Source organism: Zingiber officinale, chromosome 5B (assembly GCF_018446385.1).
Source record: "Zingiber officinale cultivar Zhangliang chromosome 5B, Zo_v1.1, whole genome shotgun sequence".
In the NCBI taxonomy this organism is placed as follows: domain Eukaryota; kingdom Viridiplantae; phylum Streptophyta; class Magnoliopsida; order Zingiberales; family Zingiberaceae; genus Zingiber; species Zingiber officinale.
The window spans coordinates 87370094-87386067 of NC_055995.1; the positions used below are offsets into that span (position 1 = coordinate 87370094).

The window sequence follows — 15974 nt, forward strand, 5'->3', positions numbered from 1 at the left end:
TTAGCGTCAGGCAACCTGGACACTTACTCACTTCTGATGACTTCCAGCCATCTTTTTTTATCCAAATTATAATTTAGTGGGGACGATATACCTAGAAAGGAATCATAATTAATTACGACTAGATCTCGATTACAATCTAACTATAATTATGATTAATTTATTTCTTGATCTATTTTTTTTTTTTATAAATCAAGAGATCTAGTCTCATAATAATGACGGATCGTCCTGTCCATAAATTTTAATTTGTTGATTTTAATAGATCTATAAATAGATACAATCCACTAAAAGTAACCAATATATAATGAACCATCTCTTATTCATAAATTACGGACAAGAAAATTCGTCATGTTAAGTTTAAAGCAAAATGTCCATTATCATTTATATGTTGTATTTACTGTGGAATCGATACTGAAATATCACTTTTTACTCAATAAATAATGGGATATAATTATATATAAAAAAAAAATGCTAACGCCAGTTTAACTTCGGTTCCGGTTTTCCAACAACTCGCTCTCCCCTCGTCTCTCCCGTTTCGGCGTTACTTTCCTCCTCGCTGTTACCGTTCCGTTTTACTTCTCCTCGTCTTCTCCGCTCGTTGGAAATCTCCTCTTCTCCACCCTGCTTCCCTCACCGGCCGAAGACGGTCGGCGCCGTGGCCTTCCTCCTTCACACTGTTTCCTGGCTGGAGGGCGCTATTCCGCCACGTGACGTCCTACTCCGGCCGGCGGTACCCACAGGGACGGCAGATTCGGATCTCTCTGATATTCGGACCTGGTGGGAGGGTAATGTGGGATCTCTGATTCCCGCACCACTGGCGGAGGCTTCATCGGATGCCCTCTCGATTCCAGAGGCGGATGGTGGAGGAGGGGTCGTGACGAATCCGCGATCGGTTTCATATGGTAAATGACGGAGGACATGAAATTTTGAGCGTTCCATGCGCGCTTCGTTGTTGTATTTCCTTTTTCGCGTTTCCTTATTATTCTTCTTTAGAGATCTTCATTTGGCCTTTTATTCATGGAAAGTCGGTTGCTAATTTTAGGATTATCATCCGTATTTTCTATTTCTTTCTCTTTTCCCCCTCCATATTAATTTTCGTAATTGATTTATTTCTATTTATTACTTGTTTGTACTATTCCTGAAAGCAAAGTTATTATATCGTCATCTCTAGCGATCATTATCCAGAAACAGACTTTTTTTTCAGATTTTTTTTTTTGTGCCAACTGTACAATTTGGAGCTCGAATTTAGAACAGCATTGTGCTCAAATTTGCTCCCTACATTTTAAGCCTGTAGGTCGAGATTTTTGTTAATCACGTTGAAATTTTGAATTTTCTATTTATATTATGAATTCTGGATCTCATAGAAAAAACTGTTTTTTTTTTTAATTTCAGAGTGTTAAAAAACGTATGAGAAATTCTTTCGTTTTTAGTCATGCAGGCTCACCAAATTTAAATAATATTCCTGAGGCCTTCTTTTGTTAGATGATGTAATTTTGTTGTACGCTATCGATTATCTAACTGGTAGATCAGTTGACAACTTAACCAGAGTTACATCGCGCACCATAATCATTGTCTCTTCTGGCCAACTTAATGCCATTATTTTCTAATCCATTTCCTTAATATTACAACCGTATACTGAAGTTTTCCACAGTGATAATAAACTTGTTTCTTCCACACTATGATGGATCATTTATTTCCATTCTTAGATTTTGTTTGGTGTAAAATGTTCAGTTCTATAATTGTCGAAATTTTGAATACGATGACTCTTTTAATGTACTTGACATTCTTTCTGGCCAGGTTCGTAGTTTAGGTATTTCACAGGAGTTCATGTTCTTATATGAAAATTCAATGAGACACTTTTTAGCTTGAACACTGTTTCTTGCCTACTCAATCATTTATTTTCATCATACGTGAATAAGCAAGAACACCATGAGATGCGGTTTATTCTCTGTGGTAAAGAAAATATTGTTGTTAAATATTCTTCTTGTTTGGTTCTTATCTTTCAACAGGTGGAAGGAAGGTCTTGCATATCTAGGGAAGTTAAAATGGGTTAGAATTGTTGAAACTCAAAAAGCTCCAACTGAAATAGTCTGGATTTGTGCCTTCTGCTATTAATTCAGCCACTTTTATGTCCGAAATTAGAGAAAATACTTTAAGAACTTCAGCGCCATGTGGTACTAGGATGCTCAGGAATGCTGATACTGATGCATTTTCAGATGTTAGTGGTTCTATCAAGGATGCCTTTTGCAAGAATCCAGCGAAGAAATTTTGCATGTCCAACCTAGAATGGATTGAAAAGATTCCAGAATGTCCTATATTTCACCCCTCAAGGGAGGAGTTCAAGGACCCATTAGATTATCTTCAACAGATTGCTCCTGTTGCATCAAGATACGGTATGGTGATTTTGTGAAACTTCTTTTATAGACAGTTACCGTGCTTATGTGTGCTTGGTTTATATATGTTATTTTTAATCTAAATTACTGTAGATTAGTCCTAGAAAGTCGGTCTGCATTTGAGATTCGTGGGAATGACATAGGGGTTGCAATAACACAGAACATTAGGAATTAAACTACATATACTGTTTATTGGCCGAAGTAAATCACTCCTTTTGCAGTGCTTTGAAATGACAAGTCCAAGTCCGTTTTCAATATTAGTTATCCATTTTGATGATTTCTTTGTCTTAGATGTCAGTTTGTATATAGTACCTGAGAATGCCATAAATTGAATCATTTTGCGGGACTATGTAGTACTGCTCATTTTGTTTGGGGCATTTAGCACATATAAAGTTTATTAGCCCCATGAGCATTATACTTCAATTCATAATGCATTGGTCTACTAAATGTTTCCTTTCTTAAAATGTTTCAGGTATATGTAAGATCATTTCCCCTATTAGTGCTTCTGTTTCTGCTGGTGCTGTCTTAATGAAGGAGCAAATTGGGTTTAAGTTTACTACCAGAGTGCAGCCTCTACATCTTGCTGAGTGGGTTGTAGATGACAAGGCCACATTTTTCATGAGCGGAAGGTTAGCTACATAACAGCAATTCAAACTTTGGTTTTTTATTTTGCATCTATGCTACCAGACTAACAATTGGTGGTTCTAGAAAGTATACATTTCGGGAGTTCGAAACGATGGCAAACAAGTATTTTTCTCAAAGATATTATAGTTCTGGATGTCTCCCAACTAAGTTTCTGGAAGAACAATTCTGGCATAAATTTGCATTTGGCCAGACAGAGTTAGTTGAGTATGCTTGTGATATTGATGGAAGTGCTTTCTCATCTTCTCCTAGAGATCAACTTGGACAAAGTAATTGGAATCTTAAGGTGGCCTCTCTCTCTCTCTCTCTCTCTCTCTGATTTCCTCAATTTGCTATTTATTTCTCATTTTAGTTTATGTAAAGGGTTTGCAACTATTTGCTTTATTTCCATTTTTAATATCTTACTATTGGATTTTACAATAGTGTGTTTTGAAAATAGCCTATGGTTTCTGATACTTGTGCCATTCACATATCTTTCATGTTTATCCTGCCAAACCTTTTTGTCCTGATGTTTTAATTTAAAAAAAAAAGAGTATAATAGTACAATAAATAACTGAGCCACTTGTTTATTTAGCTCTTATAGATAGAGTCAATATTATTTCTACAGTTCTAAAAAATTGGCTTATCTATCTAGAGATTTTCTCGTCTATCGAAGTCTGTACTACGGCATCTGCAATATGCAATTCCAGTAAGTACCCCTTTTGCAACCAGTGTTTCCATATGCTTTTTGTCTTCATCACTATTTTGTGGTTTGCTGAAGGGAGTAACAGATCCAATGCTTTACATCGGGATGGTCTTTAGTATGTTTGCTTGGCATGTTGAAGATCATTATCTATATAGGTACTAAATACAGTTTCTGGTTCTCTTATTTTCCAATTATTTATTTGATGTCTTGGTTAAACTATTCATCCAGCATTAATTATCATCATTGTGGAGCTTCCAAGACATGGTATGGAATCCCAGGTCACTCTGCTCCAGACTTTGAAAAGGTGGCCCGGAGTCACATTTATAACTCTGACATTTTGCAAGCTGATGGAGAAGATGCAGCTTTTGAGGTTCTTTTAGGGAAGACCACGATGTTCCCTCCAAATATTTTGTTAGAACATGATGTTCCCGTTTATAAAGCCATACAAAGACCAGGAGAATTCATTGTCACCTTTCCTCGAGCTTATCATGCAGGTTTCAGCCATGGTGAGGTGGTTTTGAGCAATGTTCCGTTTTATAAATCCTTTATTGCTTGACATCTGAAGGTTTCTTTATAGGTATGCTTATTCTGTTTGGGCATTATTTGAGTTTCATTATATGATTTTATATGTAGGATTCAATTGTGGCGAGGCTGTAAATTTTGCTATTGGTGATTGGTTTCCATTAGGTGCTGTGGCTAGCCAACGATATGCAGTTCTTAACAGGATTCCATTACTTCCGCATGAGGAACTCCTCTGTAGGGAAGCAGTGCTGCTTTCTAAAAGTCGTCAGCTTTCAAGAGAAGATCTGAACTCGCAAAAATGCATCAAATTATCATTTGTGTCCTTAATACGCTTCCATCACTTTGCTCGTTGGTCCCTTATGAAATTGGGTGCCCGTGCATGCAATAATAGAGAGACTGTACTATGTAGCATTTGCAGACGTGACTGTTATGTTTCTCATGTTAAGTGCTATTGCATCATCGATCCAATCTGTTTGCACCATGGTATGCACCAACTTAAGCTGAAATTTATATTTTTCCCGACATGATTTTCTCCTCCACTGCTTGACTTGTTTAATTTCCATTATGCTGTTAAGAGAAAGAGCTTGAAAGCTGCAATTGTGGTGTTTCTCGTTTAATATATCTGAGGGAGGACATTGTGGAATTGGAGTCTTTATCATGGACATTTGAACATGAGGATGATTTAAGAGAGGAAGTGCACCAGCTGATTCAAAAGAGTGGCAACTTTGGTATATGGTCAAAGTCATTTTACAATGCTGAAGATGTTTATGTTCCATATTGTGAGATAAATTTCGAGGCAATATCTGAAGCTAGTTGTAACAAGCATGAAACAGTAGGATCTATTTTGTTTCCTAGATCAGTGACATCATCGGTGGAGTTAAAACAATGTTTATTGCATAATCATGTAAGAATTTCTGTTAGTCCATATTTTCTGATTTTGCAATTTATTCTCATTTTAGTTTTACTTTTCAATTAATTCTGCATGCAGGACATAAAAACTAATACAGGACTATCATTGTGCACCAAGTTACCTGGTTCATGTCAATCTGCCATGCGAAACCCAAATAGAACTTTAATTTCTTGTCAAGCTGGTAACAAAACTTCAGTTAGGCAAGAGAGTGATGATTCTGATGCCGAAATCTTCATAATCAAACGAAGATCTACAGTCCAAAAAGATATAACATCTGAGGGTAATGTTGATTCAAGCCACGCTGAATATCAGGTTTGTACCAATGCAACTGGATATTTAGTCCTTCTATTCAGTCTAGATTTGCAAATGGAAACCTTAATCTGGGCAGCAATACCTTCCAAATCATATATTTTGCTCTTTTCAGAGAAATTTTTGGTGTCCGTGGGATTGTGTTTCCATTATAGCAAATTTTTCATGCCTAGAGGGACAATATACTTATAATGGTAATCTTCCCCCTTCAAATGTACTTTTGATCAAACTTCAAAGATTACCCATGCTACATTGTATGTACAATACTAGAATTAGAAAAGAACAAGAGGAAAATAAGTAGACCAAAAGGCTTCTTAGTCCCGACCCATTTTGTTTTCATGGATACGGTTTAGTTAGCTGATGTCCTTTTAATTGCTTTACTATTGTGCAAATCCAATGCTGCAACCAAAAATCTTTCCCTGGATATCATGGCAATGCCATTTGCAGGTAGCTTGCCTCATTAAGCTTTTCACAAACACGCAACTCTGTCTAGCTCTGACTTGATCTTTGTTCAAACTCATGTGGCTTCTTCCTTTAATGTTGTACATTTGGTTTCAATTTGCTCAGCAAACTTGTTTAACTTTGCAGTTTCATGACCTTATTTTTATAAATTTTAGGGGCTAAAACGGTTAAAGAAGCTCCGTGAAGAAGGTAGGCAGCCATCTCCAGCATTATCACAATTTAGACAATGTGAAAAGAAGCTTGAAGCTGCTATCAGCAGGACTTGTATACCATTGCTTTCAAGAAACGGACAGGAATCTTCTGGCGAAAAGCTTGTCATACTTAAACATCATAACAAAGTTGTTGACACACCAGGCCATTCAAACAGGATTTCACCACTATCTAATGAACTTGGGCAAAAGCGTTTAATGTCAAAGGGCATTTTTTATCCTATTGAAGCAGATAAGCCGAGGGATTCATCCTGTAAATTACCATTTCCAGGAAGCTAATACGCTACTCGACGCACCAATGCTAACTTCTGATTTTGACTGGGCTCTAACAGCTGAGGAAATGACTCGGCCAACAGATTGGCAGCTATTTTCCATGTTCAGGAGGTGATTTGGAAAGGATGCCCGTAATCGATTCTTTGTGCAAGCCTCAAATGAGACGCTGACACGATTTGATTCTCAAACATGTTTTCTTTCTTTTTTGATATTATGTCAGCAAACACTCGGCCTTTTTCTATTTTGCCGGTGATGCATATTGGGGATTGTAGGTGTTACCACTATCGTCACAATTAGCTCACTTCTGCTAATTTGAGATTAAGTTAATTTTTTAACATGGCTCAGCTTCTCATGTTTCTATAATTTGAACAGAATGTTAGAGATTAAGAGCTAGTAAGGAAACATTTTTTTGTCTGCAAAATTTAACTGAAAAATTGTCTTTCGTCGTCGGACTCCTTGCATTTCAGTGTAGTGTTGATGAAGCAGCTGAGGAAAATTGTTTATTGTGTTTCTAAGAGTTTATAATGCTCGTAAGAATTTCAGGTGGAGTATTCAAGTTTTTGTTTAATTGAAACAATTCATATCTTTGTTTACGTTTTGGATGTAAAATTATACGAATCACTCCATGTAAATATTTCAGCTTCCAGCTTATCAAACAACGTGTATTTCTTTTCCAATTATCTGTGACAAACATCAATGATGATTCTACTATTGGCTATTGCACTGAAGTGTACTTGTGTATAAAGGCCAATAAAGGTGGTGATTTTTTTTTATATAATTGACATCATGTATTGAATTTACACCAATTAGTTTTGGGACAATCAGCTCCGACTAATTTTGAAATGATCGACTTAATTTTATAAAAATTTTCATCCATCATTAAAATAAATCAAAAAATATTCACAAAAAATAGCCTACAATTTCATATTCTATCAACTGTCCATTAAAAAAAAATATCACGGTGATCGTAGAATTGCGATAGGCTGGCAACAAAGAGCACGAATTCTCTTGACCACAAAGTATGATCCAGAGGATAGATCAATTCACTCATAGGTGAAATTTTATGGACCCATCTGTTATATAAATAGGATCCATAAAATTCCATCTATAAATGACTTCTGGTCCAAGAATAAATTAAAGATTGTGGTTCAGAGGATCTAGACTGGGCAACAACAGTTGCATGATGTATGTTCATGAAGTCTCTTTGAAATCATCACCACAGTTTGAGGGACTTTTCTATTTCCTCCTCTTTTGTTCATATATGAGAGCTGCTCATGCTTTTAGGAAATCTAAAAATAATATTTCCGAAAAAAAAAATTTCATAAGTTTTTTTGTGGAGATTTTGCTCATAAGCATCAAAAGGTGTAAAAAAAAACCCGGAGTTGCAGTGTAGTGATTAGCCCTTCAAATAATTAATCAAATATTTAAGAATTGAAGCTACGGTCGCATTTCAAGGATTTTTCTAGGACGGCAACTCTAAGCATATTAGTTATTTGGATGAGTATCCGTGAACAATTATTAAATTATTCATATAGTTGGTAGAAAACTTTTATGAGATGTTACATCATCTCCGGATTAATCAATTCAGAGTAGTATATATCTGAAGGAAAAAAGAAGTGTTAACCTCTATTTTAACGAAAAAGGCATTAGAAATTCACCTGCCCCAATAAATGGCAACTCACATGGATTTATAAGGGATCGGCTAATTTTAATTTCAATAGAACCAAATGAACAATCTGAACAGGTAATTGTCTTTACTATAAGGTAAGTTATCAAAGAGGAAATACCGCGGACATAAACGATGAGATGATTGTATGTGGAGTAACACTTACCATCCAAAATGCCAATGCTACCCTGAACAAAAGGGATGTTGCTTTAGATGCAGTGACAGTGAAGTTAAATTTTACTGTGATCTAATAAGCTCCGTTAAGTATGTAGATAGTTTAAGTAAAAAAGTCCTAATAAGTAAAATTGAATAGATACTAAAAGTCTACTAGATCGGATACTAGGTCATGGAAGTTTTAACAGATTAAGAATATCAAACACGGAAGTCTAAATAGGTAATTGGACTTCTAGAAAGAAGATTAAGAATATTAGACACGGAAGTCTAAATAGGTCAATGGATTGGACTTCTAGAAAGATAGACTTGATGGATTAGTGAGGACCGAACATTGAGTCAGAAGAAAACCCTGACCATATGTTGAACAAATGAATCTCAAACAAGTCTAGAGGACTGGATGTTTGACAAAGGATAAGTTAAGATAAGTTCTTGGAATAGAGAAATTCTTCTGAAAAGAATAATGGATAAAAATGAGTCCTCGTTATAGGGACAACCGTAGGCGATGATCCAACCAGGATGTCCGCTTGGATTCTAAAGTTGAAATCAGACAATTAAGTAACTATCAAATCTTATTTTGTTTAATTATCATATTTTGTGTTAATCATGTTTTGCAGGGTTTGGTAGACTGATCAAGCCAATCAATAGATAGAACGGATCAGTAGACTGAATGGCGAGGTTCAGTCGACCTTATGTTGAGGTGTCAGCCTAGATATCTTATGTGTTGACGTGGCATCTGAGGTGGATGGGATAAGTCTTCAATGATTGATGTGATATGGAATAAGGATCATCTGGCTGGCGTAACACAAGGATAAAAGTTGACTTGTTTGACATAACATAAGGCACAGTCAAGGATAAGAGTTGCGGAGCTAACGTGATAAATGATCGAGGTCAAGCTGTTGACATGGCGGGAAAACGCTGGCTGAGGGTTGGATCAATAGATCAATCTTGTAGACTGGCAGATTGATAGATCGGATCTAGATAGGTATACCAATAGGATTGAAGTAGACCGAACCTAGGCTATAAAAGAAGGTTTGACCAGAGATTTTGTACAACACTGAAATACACCCTCCTACTCTTGTTCTGTGCAAAAGTTTCCTCATGATACCGCTTGGCTACTTCGATAGCGAAGCGACCCTCCAAAACCTTTTGTCGATATACTTGTTAATTTTTAATTCATCTTGGTGCTTTAAATTCTAAGGAACGATAAATTTGTTGTTGTTTCTCTTCTTTTGTAAATGACGAGTCTCTTTGTATTTGGAGAAAAGATTATTAGTGGATTGCTCAATTAAAGTGATCAACGATTGACTAACATCCTAAGATTATTGTGTTTCCATTGCTTATCTTTGAAGAGAAAAAAAAGTTTTAAATGGGAAAGTGATGTACGCTATTCACCCCCTTAGCACTTTTCTCGATCTTACATTATTTTCTTCATCCAATTGGGGTGCTTTGTCCATGTTAAGCTTTGCGATTGGTGGCTCCCCAACTCTAGATTCCCAAGATTGCTCCTCTTGGGTCGATGCCTTGCCAAGTGTTGCAACCAGAGTCGGAAGTGCTTTGAGAGGAACTATTAGTACTCGTGTTGAAGCTGGGGGTATTTCAGCAAGAGTTAAAGGTACTCGGGGAAGGGCCGGAAGTGGCAGAGTATGTCGTTGTAGTATCTTTACACAATATATAGTCATGACGAGCTGATTGAAATCTTCTCTAGTCATGGTGATGATGCTACCTTGATCGTTCTTGCTAGTGGAGTCGTGATTCTCTTGACTTCTTCTGGTGTCTCCCATCTCAATATCTTAGTTCGAATTTCTCATATACAATGCCAATTTGATCTGATATAAGATCACGGATGAGGAAACAACCAATGAGGTGGCTGGTGACGAGTCGGAGGTCTTCAAGATAGATCTCTACAACAGTCAAAGAGAGTTAGAATGGAGGTCAAGGAAGACCTTAGCCTAGTATGATGTGGGAGAGATAGTTTGCCCCCACATGACATATAAAAGTCAATATGAAATTTAAGTTAAAAGTCATACAAAGCTAAGCTCGATCAGGACGGGACTTGAATCAGACCCTTCAAGGCATATTCAAGCCAATTTCGGTCTACATTGGATGTTGATTCCAGGACCAGTACCACTTGGCACCTAACCCCTAACTTTGGGATTAGTATTACTCAACACTCAACTCCAAATTTCGAGACTAGTATCACTTGACGCTCAACTCCCGATTTTGAGACCAGTACTACTCGACACTTGGCTCTCGATTCTGAGACTAGTACCACTCGGAGTACAAAACCTAAGTGGGTAAGACGTGATTAACTGAGAAGGTGGAGAATATGGGACGATAGGGGCAATAGAACATAGAGAATGTGGGGAAGTTGGAGGACATGGGCTCTGCTTTCTCTGCTAGGGTAATGGTATAAAAGAAAATTTGCTCTCACTAGCACAAGCATGTGCTCACAATTCTGACTGCTACTTTACTATTCTACGACACTTTCTCTTCTTGACACTCTGATCATCAGATTCTGATTTGAGCGTCGGAGTGACTATGCTAAGATTCGTTTTAACCTTCATTCTAACTCTCTTTGACTATCGCAGAGATCCATCTCAAAGACCTCCGTCTCATCATCATTCTTTAAGGATCTTGGATTGGATCAGTTGCTATATAGAAGAATTCAAATGAGTATATTCATTATTTTGGCAATTGACACATACACATAATTTTAGTAGGAATTGTTGGTGCAACCTTAGGTCAAGGTTGACCTGGTTGACCTGACTCGAGTTGACCTGACTCGAGTTGTATTTTGATGTTTAACTTAGGAAGATTGTCGGTGCAACCTTAGGTCAAGGTTGACCTAGTTGAGTTGCATGTTGATGTTTGACACTCGTGGAAGAGTTGTATTCTTGATATGGGACAAGAATAGATGTTTGGGAGATTATTGGGGCAACCGTATGTCAAGGTTGACCTGGTTGACCTGATTCGGGAAAAAGTCCAAGTATGGAGACTTGGCAACGGAAAAGTCCAAGCAGGGAGCTTGGCACTAGAAAAGTCCAAGTATGGAGGCTTGGCACAGGAAAAGTCCAAGTATGGAGACTTGGCACGGAAAAGTCCTAACTGGGATGTTAGGCAGTGTGGAAAGTCCTGGTGAGTGAAGCCAGACAGTTGGAAAGTCCTGGTGAGTGAAGCCAGGCAGTGGGAAAGTCCTAACTGGGATGTTAGGCAGTTGGAAAGTCCTGGTGAGTGAAGCCAGGCAGTGAGAAAGTCCTAACTGGGATGTTAGGCAGTGTGAAAACCCTAGTGAGTGAAGCTAGGTGAAAGTCCTGGTGAGTGAAGCCGGGCAAGGGAAAATCCAGATGGATCAAGGGTGATCGGACATCTGGTGATGGGAAGTCCAAGTAGGTCATAGGAGTGACCGGATACTTGGCACGAAGAGGAAAGTCCAAGTGGGTCAAAGGGATTGACCGGACACTTGGTGGGGAGTCTTAGCAGGTCAAGGGAGTGACCGGATGCTAAGCATGATGTACCAATAGGTCAAGGTTGACCGGATATTGGTTTGGAAGGTTTGGGACTTGGTTTGGGCAAAAACCAAGCTCTGGATCGGTCTGCAGACCGATCCAGCGATACGTTTGTGTATCTGATCGATCTGGTGACCGATCAGATGACAAACAGAAGGTGATCATCGGTTCTGTGAGCTTACTGATCGGTCTGGGGACCGATCAGCATGAAGCCTGATCGGTCTCCACGACCGATCAGAGACGCAGCCGAGAGAGGTGGGATCGGTCTGTGGACCGATCCAGCTGTGGCCTGATCGGTCCACAGACCGATCAGGAAACGAACAGAGAGTTGGGCAACTCTCTGTGAAGCCTTCTGATCGGTCTGGGGGCCGATCAGCACAGGGCCTGATCGGTCCCCGCGACCGATCAGAAGGGTCCTGGACCGATCAGGGTGGAGCCTGATCGGTCCACGACTCGACCGTTGAGTTACAACGGGTCGCTCCGTCTTCTCCGCTGGCTTCTGTCTTCGCTGTGCAGGTTCGCAGGTTATAAAAGGAGATCAAGGCTTTGGTGCAACTGGTTCTTCTGCCTGATTACGACGATTAGAGCTTTGCTGAGCTCTCATTGTGCTGAAGCTCTGCGTGAGTTTCCTGCTGGTTTTCTAGCTGAGTTTGGATCCTAGAAGCTGCTGTTTCATTTGGGTTCCAATCGACAACAAGAGGCAAGCAAGTGTTTTTACATTCCTATTGTTCTTGTGTTCTTGTGTTCTTGTTCTTCTTGTACTCCTTATTGCTGTTGCAAAGATTGTGGTGAGGTTTCTCCACCCCGAAGGAGTTTATATTAGCCGGTTCTCCGGGGACTCATCCACCGACGGATTGATAGGGCTCGTCCACCTTACGGACACGCCGAGGAGTAGGAGCATCATCTCCGAACCTCGTACATCGCTGTGTTAAGGTTTGATATTCTTCCTGTCGTTTCTAGTTTATTTTTCCGCTGCGCTAACGAATTGTAGGAAGAAACGAGTGATTTGGGGCGGCTATTCACACCCCCCCCTCTCTAGCCGAGTACGTAGGATCCTAACAAGTGGTATCAGAGCAAGGCCGTTCTTCGACGGATCAACACCCGGGGGAGCACGGGCTAGAGATGGATCTCTATGGAGAAGATGTCACGATTCAACCCTTCTACGAGTCTCACGACAACTTCACATATTGGAAGGTAAGGATGATGTATTTTCTTAGAACTAATATGTTACATTGGTTTTGTGTACAAGAAGGGTTTTCCCCTCCGATGGATGAGGAAGGAAAACCTATCAAGAAGAAGGAGTGGACGAAAGAGCAAATCCGACAATCCGAAATCAATGACGAGGTAACAAAAATTATTGAATTTGCTTTGCCTAATAATGTTTTGTGCAAGATAGATAGGTACAACAACGCCAAGGAATTGTGGAACAATTTGGCAAAATTCCATGAAAATGAGCCTAGTGAGCCAAGTAGCTCACATCATGGAGGAAGCGAATTGGAAGTTGAGGGCTACTCAACATCCAAGGAAGAAGAGGAGGAGAGCTCTTGTTCAAGATCGGAGCAAGAAGAGGCATCTACCTCCGGAAGGGATGAAGAAGAAAGCTCATCTCCATCCACAAACCTAGGTAACTCAAACACTTTAATTTCGAGCAAATTACATATATTATGCTTTGAGTGTAGGGAGTATGGACATTACAAGAGCAAATGTCCAAAGAGAGTTAGGAAGACTCCACCGGCACCTAAGGTCAAGGAAGCCGGAGGCCCGATACGCAAAGGCAAGGAGCACGTGGTGTGCTTCCAATGCAAGCGAAGGGGACACTATAGGAGCCATTGTCCGAGGGGGAGGCAACCTCACAAGGGCAAGAGACCGGGCACATCGATAGGGGGAGCTAAGGCAAACCCTAAGGTAACCTCTAAGGTTCATTTTTGCAATTCTAATAAAATGCATGCTAGGAATTTTATTGCACTTGTCGATAATAACAAGCATGATAACCTTAGGAATCAATACATGTGCTTAGGAGCTAAACATGTGAGTCTAGATAAGGATAATTCTAGAAAGGCTAACCCTAGGATCAACCCATCTAAGGCTAAGGATAACCTAGGTAGGAATCCTAAATCAACTAGACACATGCCTAGGAACACCTCAAGAAAGAATGACAAATTAAAACTTGAGGTATTAGAAAAGGAGAATCAAGTCTTGAGGTCAAGACTTGATACTTTGGAAAAGGCTCTTAAAAACATGGAGAAGTCATCTCTAGGGTTTAAGAGTCAAAAACCCAAGTCCAAGGACAAGAAAGGTTTGGGTCACAAACCTAAGTCCCAAGTGGTCAAGCTCACTTATCATAGTGTTCCATTCGATTATGGAACAAAACCTAGGGCTAGGAAGACCACCACCAAGGTCACAAGGGGAGTCACCCCTAGAGTTGATCTTGATGAGTCCCAAATGACCAAGGCTTCAAAGCCTAAGAGGGTCATTAGGAGGGTTGCTAGGGAAGTCATCCCTAGTGAATATTTAGTGAACCCAATGAGCTCACATAGATATTGGGTTCCTAGGAGCATCTTCTCTATCCCATAGATGGGTTAGAGAGTGTCAACTCCAATTAGAAGGGTAGTTAACCCAACTTTGAGGAAATTGACACTCAAGGAGCATTTTCAAGGCTTTGATAACCTTTGAAAATGAAAAAGAATTATTATTTACTCCTTGAAGAGTAAATTGTGCCATATTTGAAAAATATCGATTTTAATCTTATTTGGCACAATTTAAGAAAACCTAGAGAAATACCATAATTGGGATTTTGGTTTTCTCTTAGAGATATATGGGCAATCTAGGGTTAGATTTTAAGTTAGCTAAGGCTAAGGATACTTAGATAGGGAATTTAGGTTTTTTATTTGTGCTAACTTGCCATGATTGGTTGCCATATGCCATGCCATGATATCATATTTAGTTTATTATCATTTGAAATGTCATGATATTGCTTAGGCTAGTTTATATGTCATGCTTTATTTAAGTTTTCAAACTTTATGCCATGACATCATGACATTGTCACATATTTTTACTTATGATACCATTTTATGTCATGTCATCATCTCTTGCATTAATACTCAACTGAAATTGATTTAAGGACAAACATATAATTTGATATTGAGATCAAATTGGTGTTTAGAAAATGCATGAGAACTTAGCCTAAGTTGACCTTAACTCATATCTCACATCAAATTGACTTGAATGTGGTTTGATACACCTTAGATGTGTGTGAGATATTAGGATTATGAGTTAGGATCAAGGTGCATTGTCCTTGTACCCAAATGACCCTAATTCAAGAAATTAAGGATCATAGGGAAAGCTTGTGTACAAGTCATGTACATCTAGCCCTAAGATTATGGTCCTAAATTCAAATGGTTTTAAAAGCATTTTAAAATTGATTTGAAAAACATTGATGAAGCTTTCCTAGTGATAGCATTCATCATTGACCATTGTGATACAAAGTTGAGTTAAACTTGAACTATTTCAAAGTTTTTGAACTTTGTATCAAGATTGAAAAATGGAAGTTATTTTCATAGAAAACTATTTTTCCTTGATAGTGTATGTTATGAGGAATGTATCCTCAAAATTTTATAATTTTTGAAATTTTCTGTGATTTTCTAGAGGTTTCTGAATTTCGGGAGAAGAAATCAGAAATCTGATATCAGACTTGTGGACCGATCAGGAGGGTCCAGGTCTGTGCTGGATCGGTCACTGTGACCGATCCAGGGAATCCCTGATCGGTCTGGTGACCGATCAGGGCGTGCCAAATGCTGATTTTTCGACTGTTTTGTCTGAAATTTCAGCTGGGAGTTGGTGTTTTGGATTTCTAAAGGTTTGAAACTCACCAAGACATTGTTGGTGCAATGGTCAAGGGGGAGTTGACCTTTAGGGGGAGTTTTACCTAATTGTCAAGGGGGAGTTGACTTTTAGGGGGAGTTTTTACTCCTTAAGACTTTTGAGGATTAGTGATATGGGATTATCACTAAGTTGATTGTTGAGTTTAGTATCAAGGGGGAAATTAAGAGTTTCAATGAAAGGTATGGGACTTTCATTAGGAAGAAACTCTTGACCTTGATACCCTCCTTTTTCTTTTTGATGTGTGTCAAAAAGGGGAGAGTGTTCATTGGAGAATTATTGGAGAACCCAAGTTAGGTTATCAGGTTAACCTAAGCTAGGGGAAGAATGTCAAGGAATGTTCGAGG

The 15974-nt window shown here is 38.8% G+C and overlaps 1 protein-coding gene across 3 annotated transcripts; it reads left to right on the forward strand.

The window, feature by feature from the left end:
- Window positions 1–498: 498 nt before the first annotated feature.
- LOC121984841 (lysine-specific demethylase JMJ706-like) lies at window positions 499–6590 on the forward strand. Of its 3 annotated transcripts, XM_042537988.1 has the most exons (11): window positions 499–899; window positions 2007–2390; window positions 2863–3019; window positions 3099–3318; window positions 3667–3720; window positions 3793–3872; window positions 3946–4223; window positions 4351–4722; window positions 4815–5143; window positions 5228–5461; window positions 6076–6590. In XM_042537988.1, exons 2-11 carry the CDS (start codon window positions 2126–2128, stop codon window positions 6406–6408), a joined length of 2322 nt encoding a protein of 773 aa, XP_042393922.1. In that variant the 5' UTR covers window positions 499–899; window positions 2007–2125; the 3' UTR covers window positions 6409–6590. The 3 variants fall into 3 exon arrangements, with proteins under 3 accessions (XP_042393922.1, XP_042393921.1, XP_042393923.1); XM_042537987.1 differs by having other exon boundaries at window positions 3667–3872; XM_042537989.1 differs by lacking the exon at window positions 6076–6590 and adding an exon at window positions 5574–6021 and having other exon boundaries at window positions 3667–3872.
- The last annotated feature ends 9384 nt before the right edge of the window (window positions 6591–15974 follow it).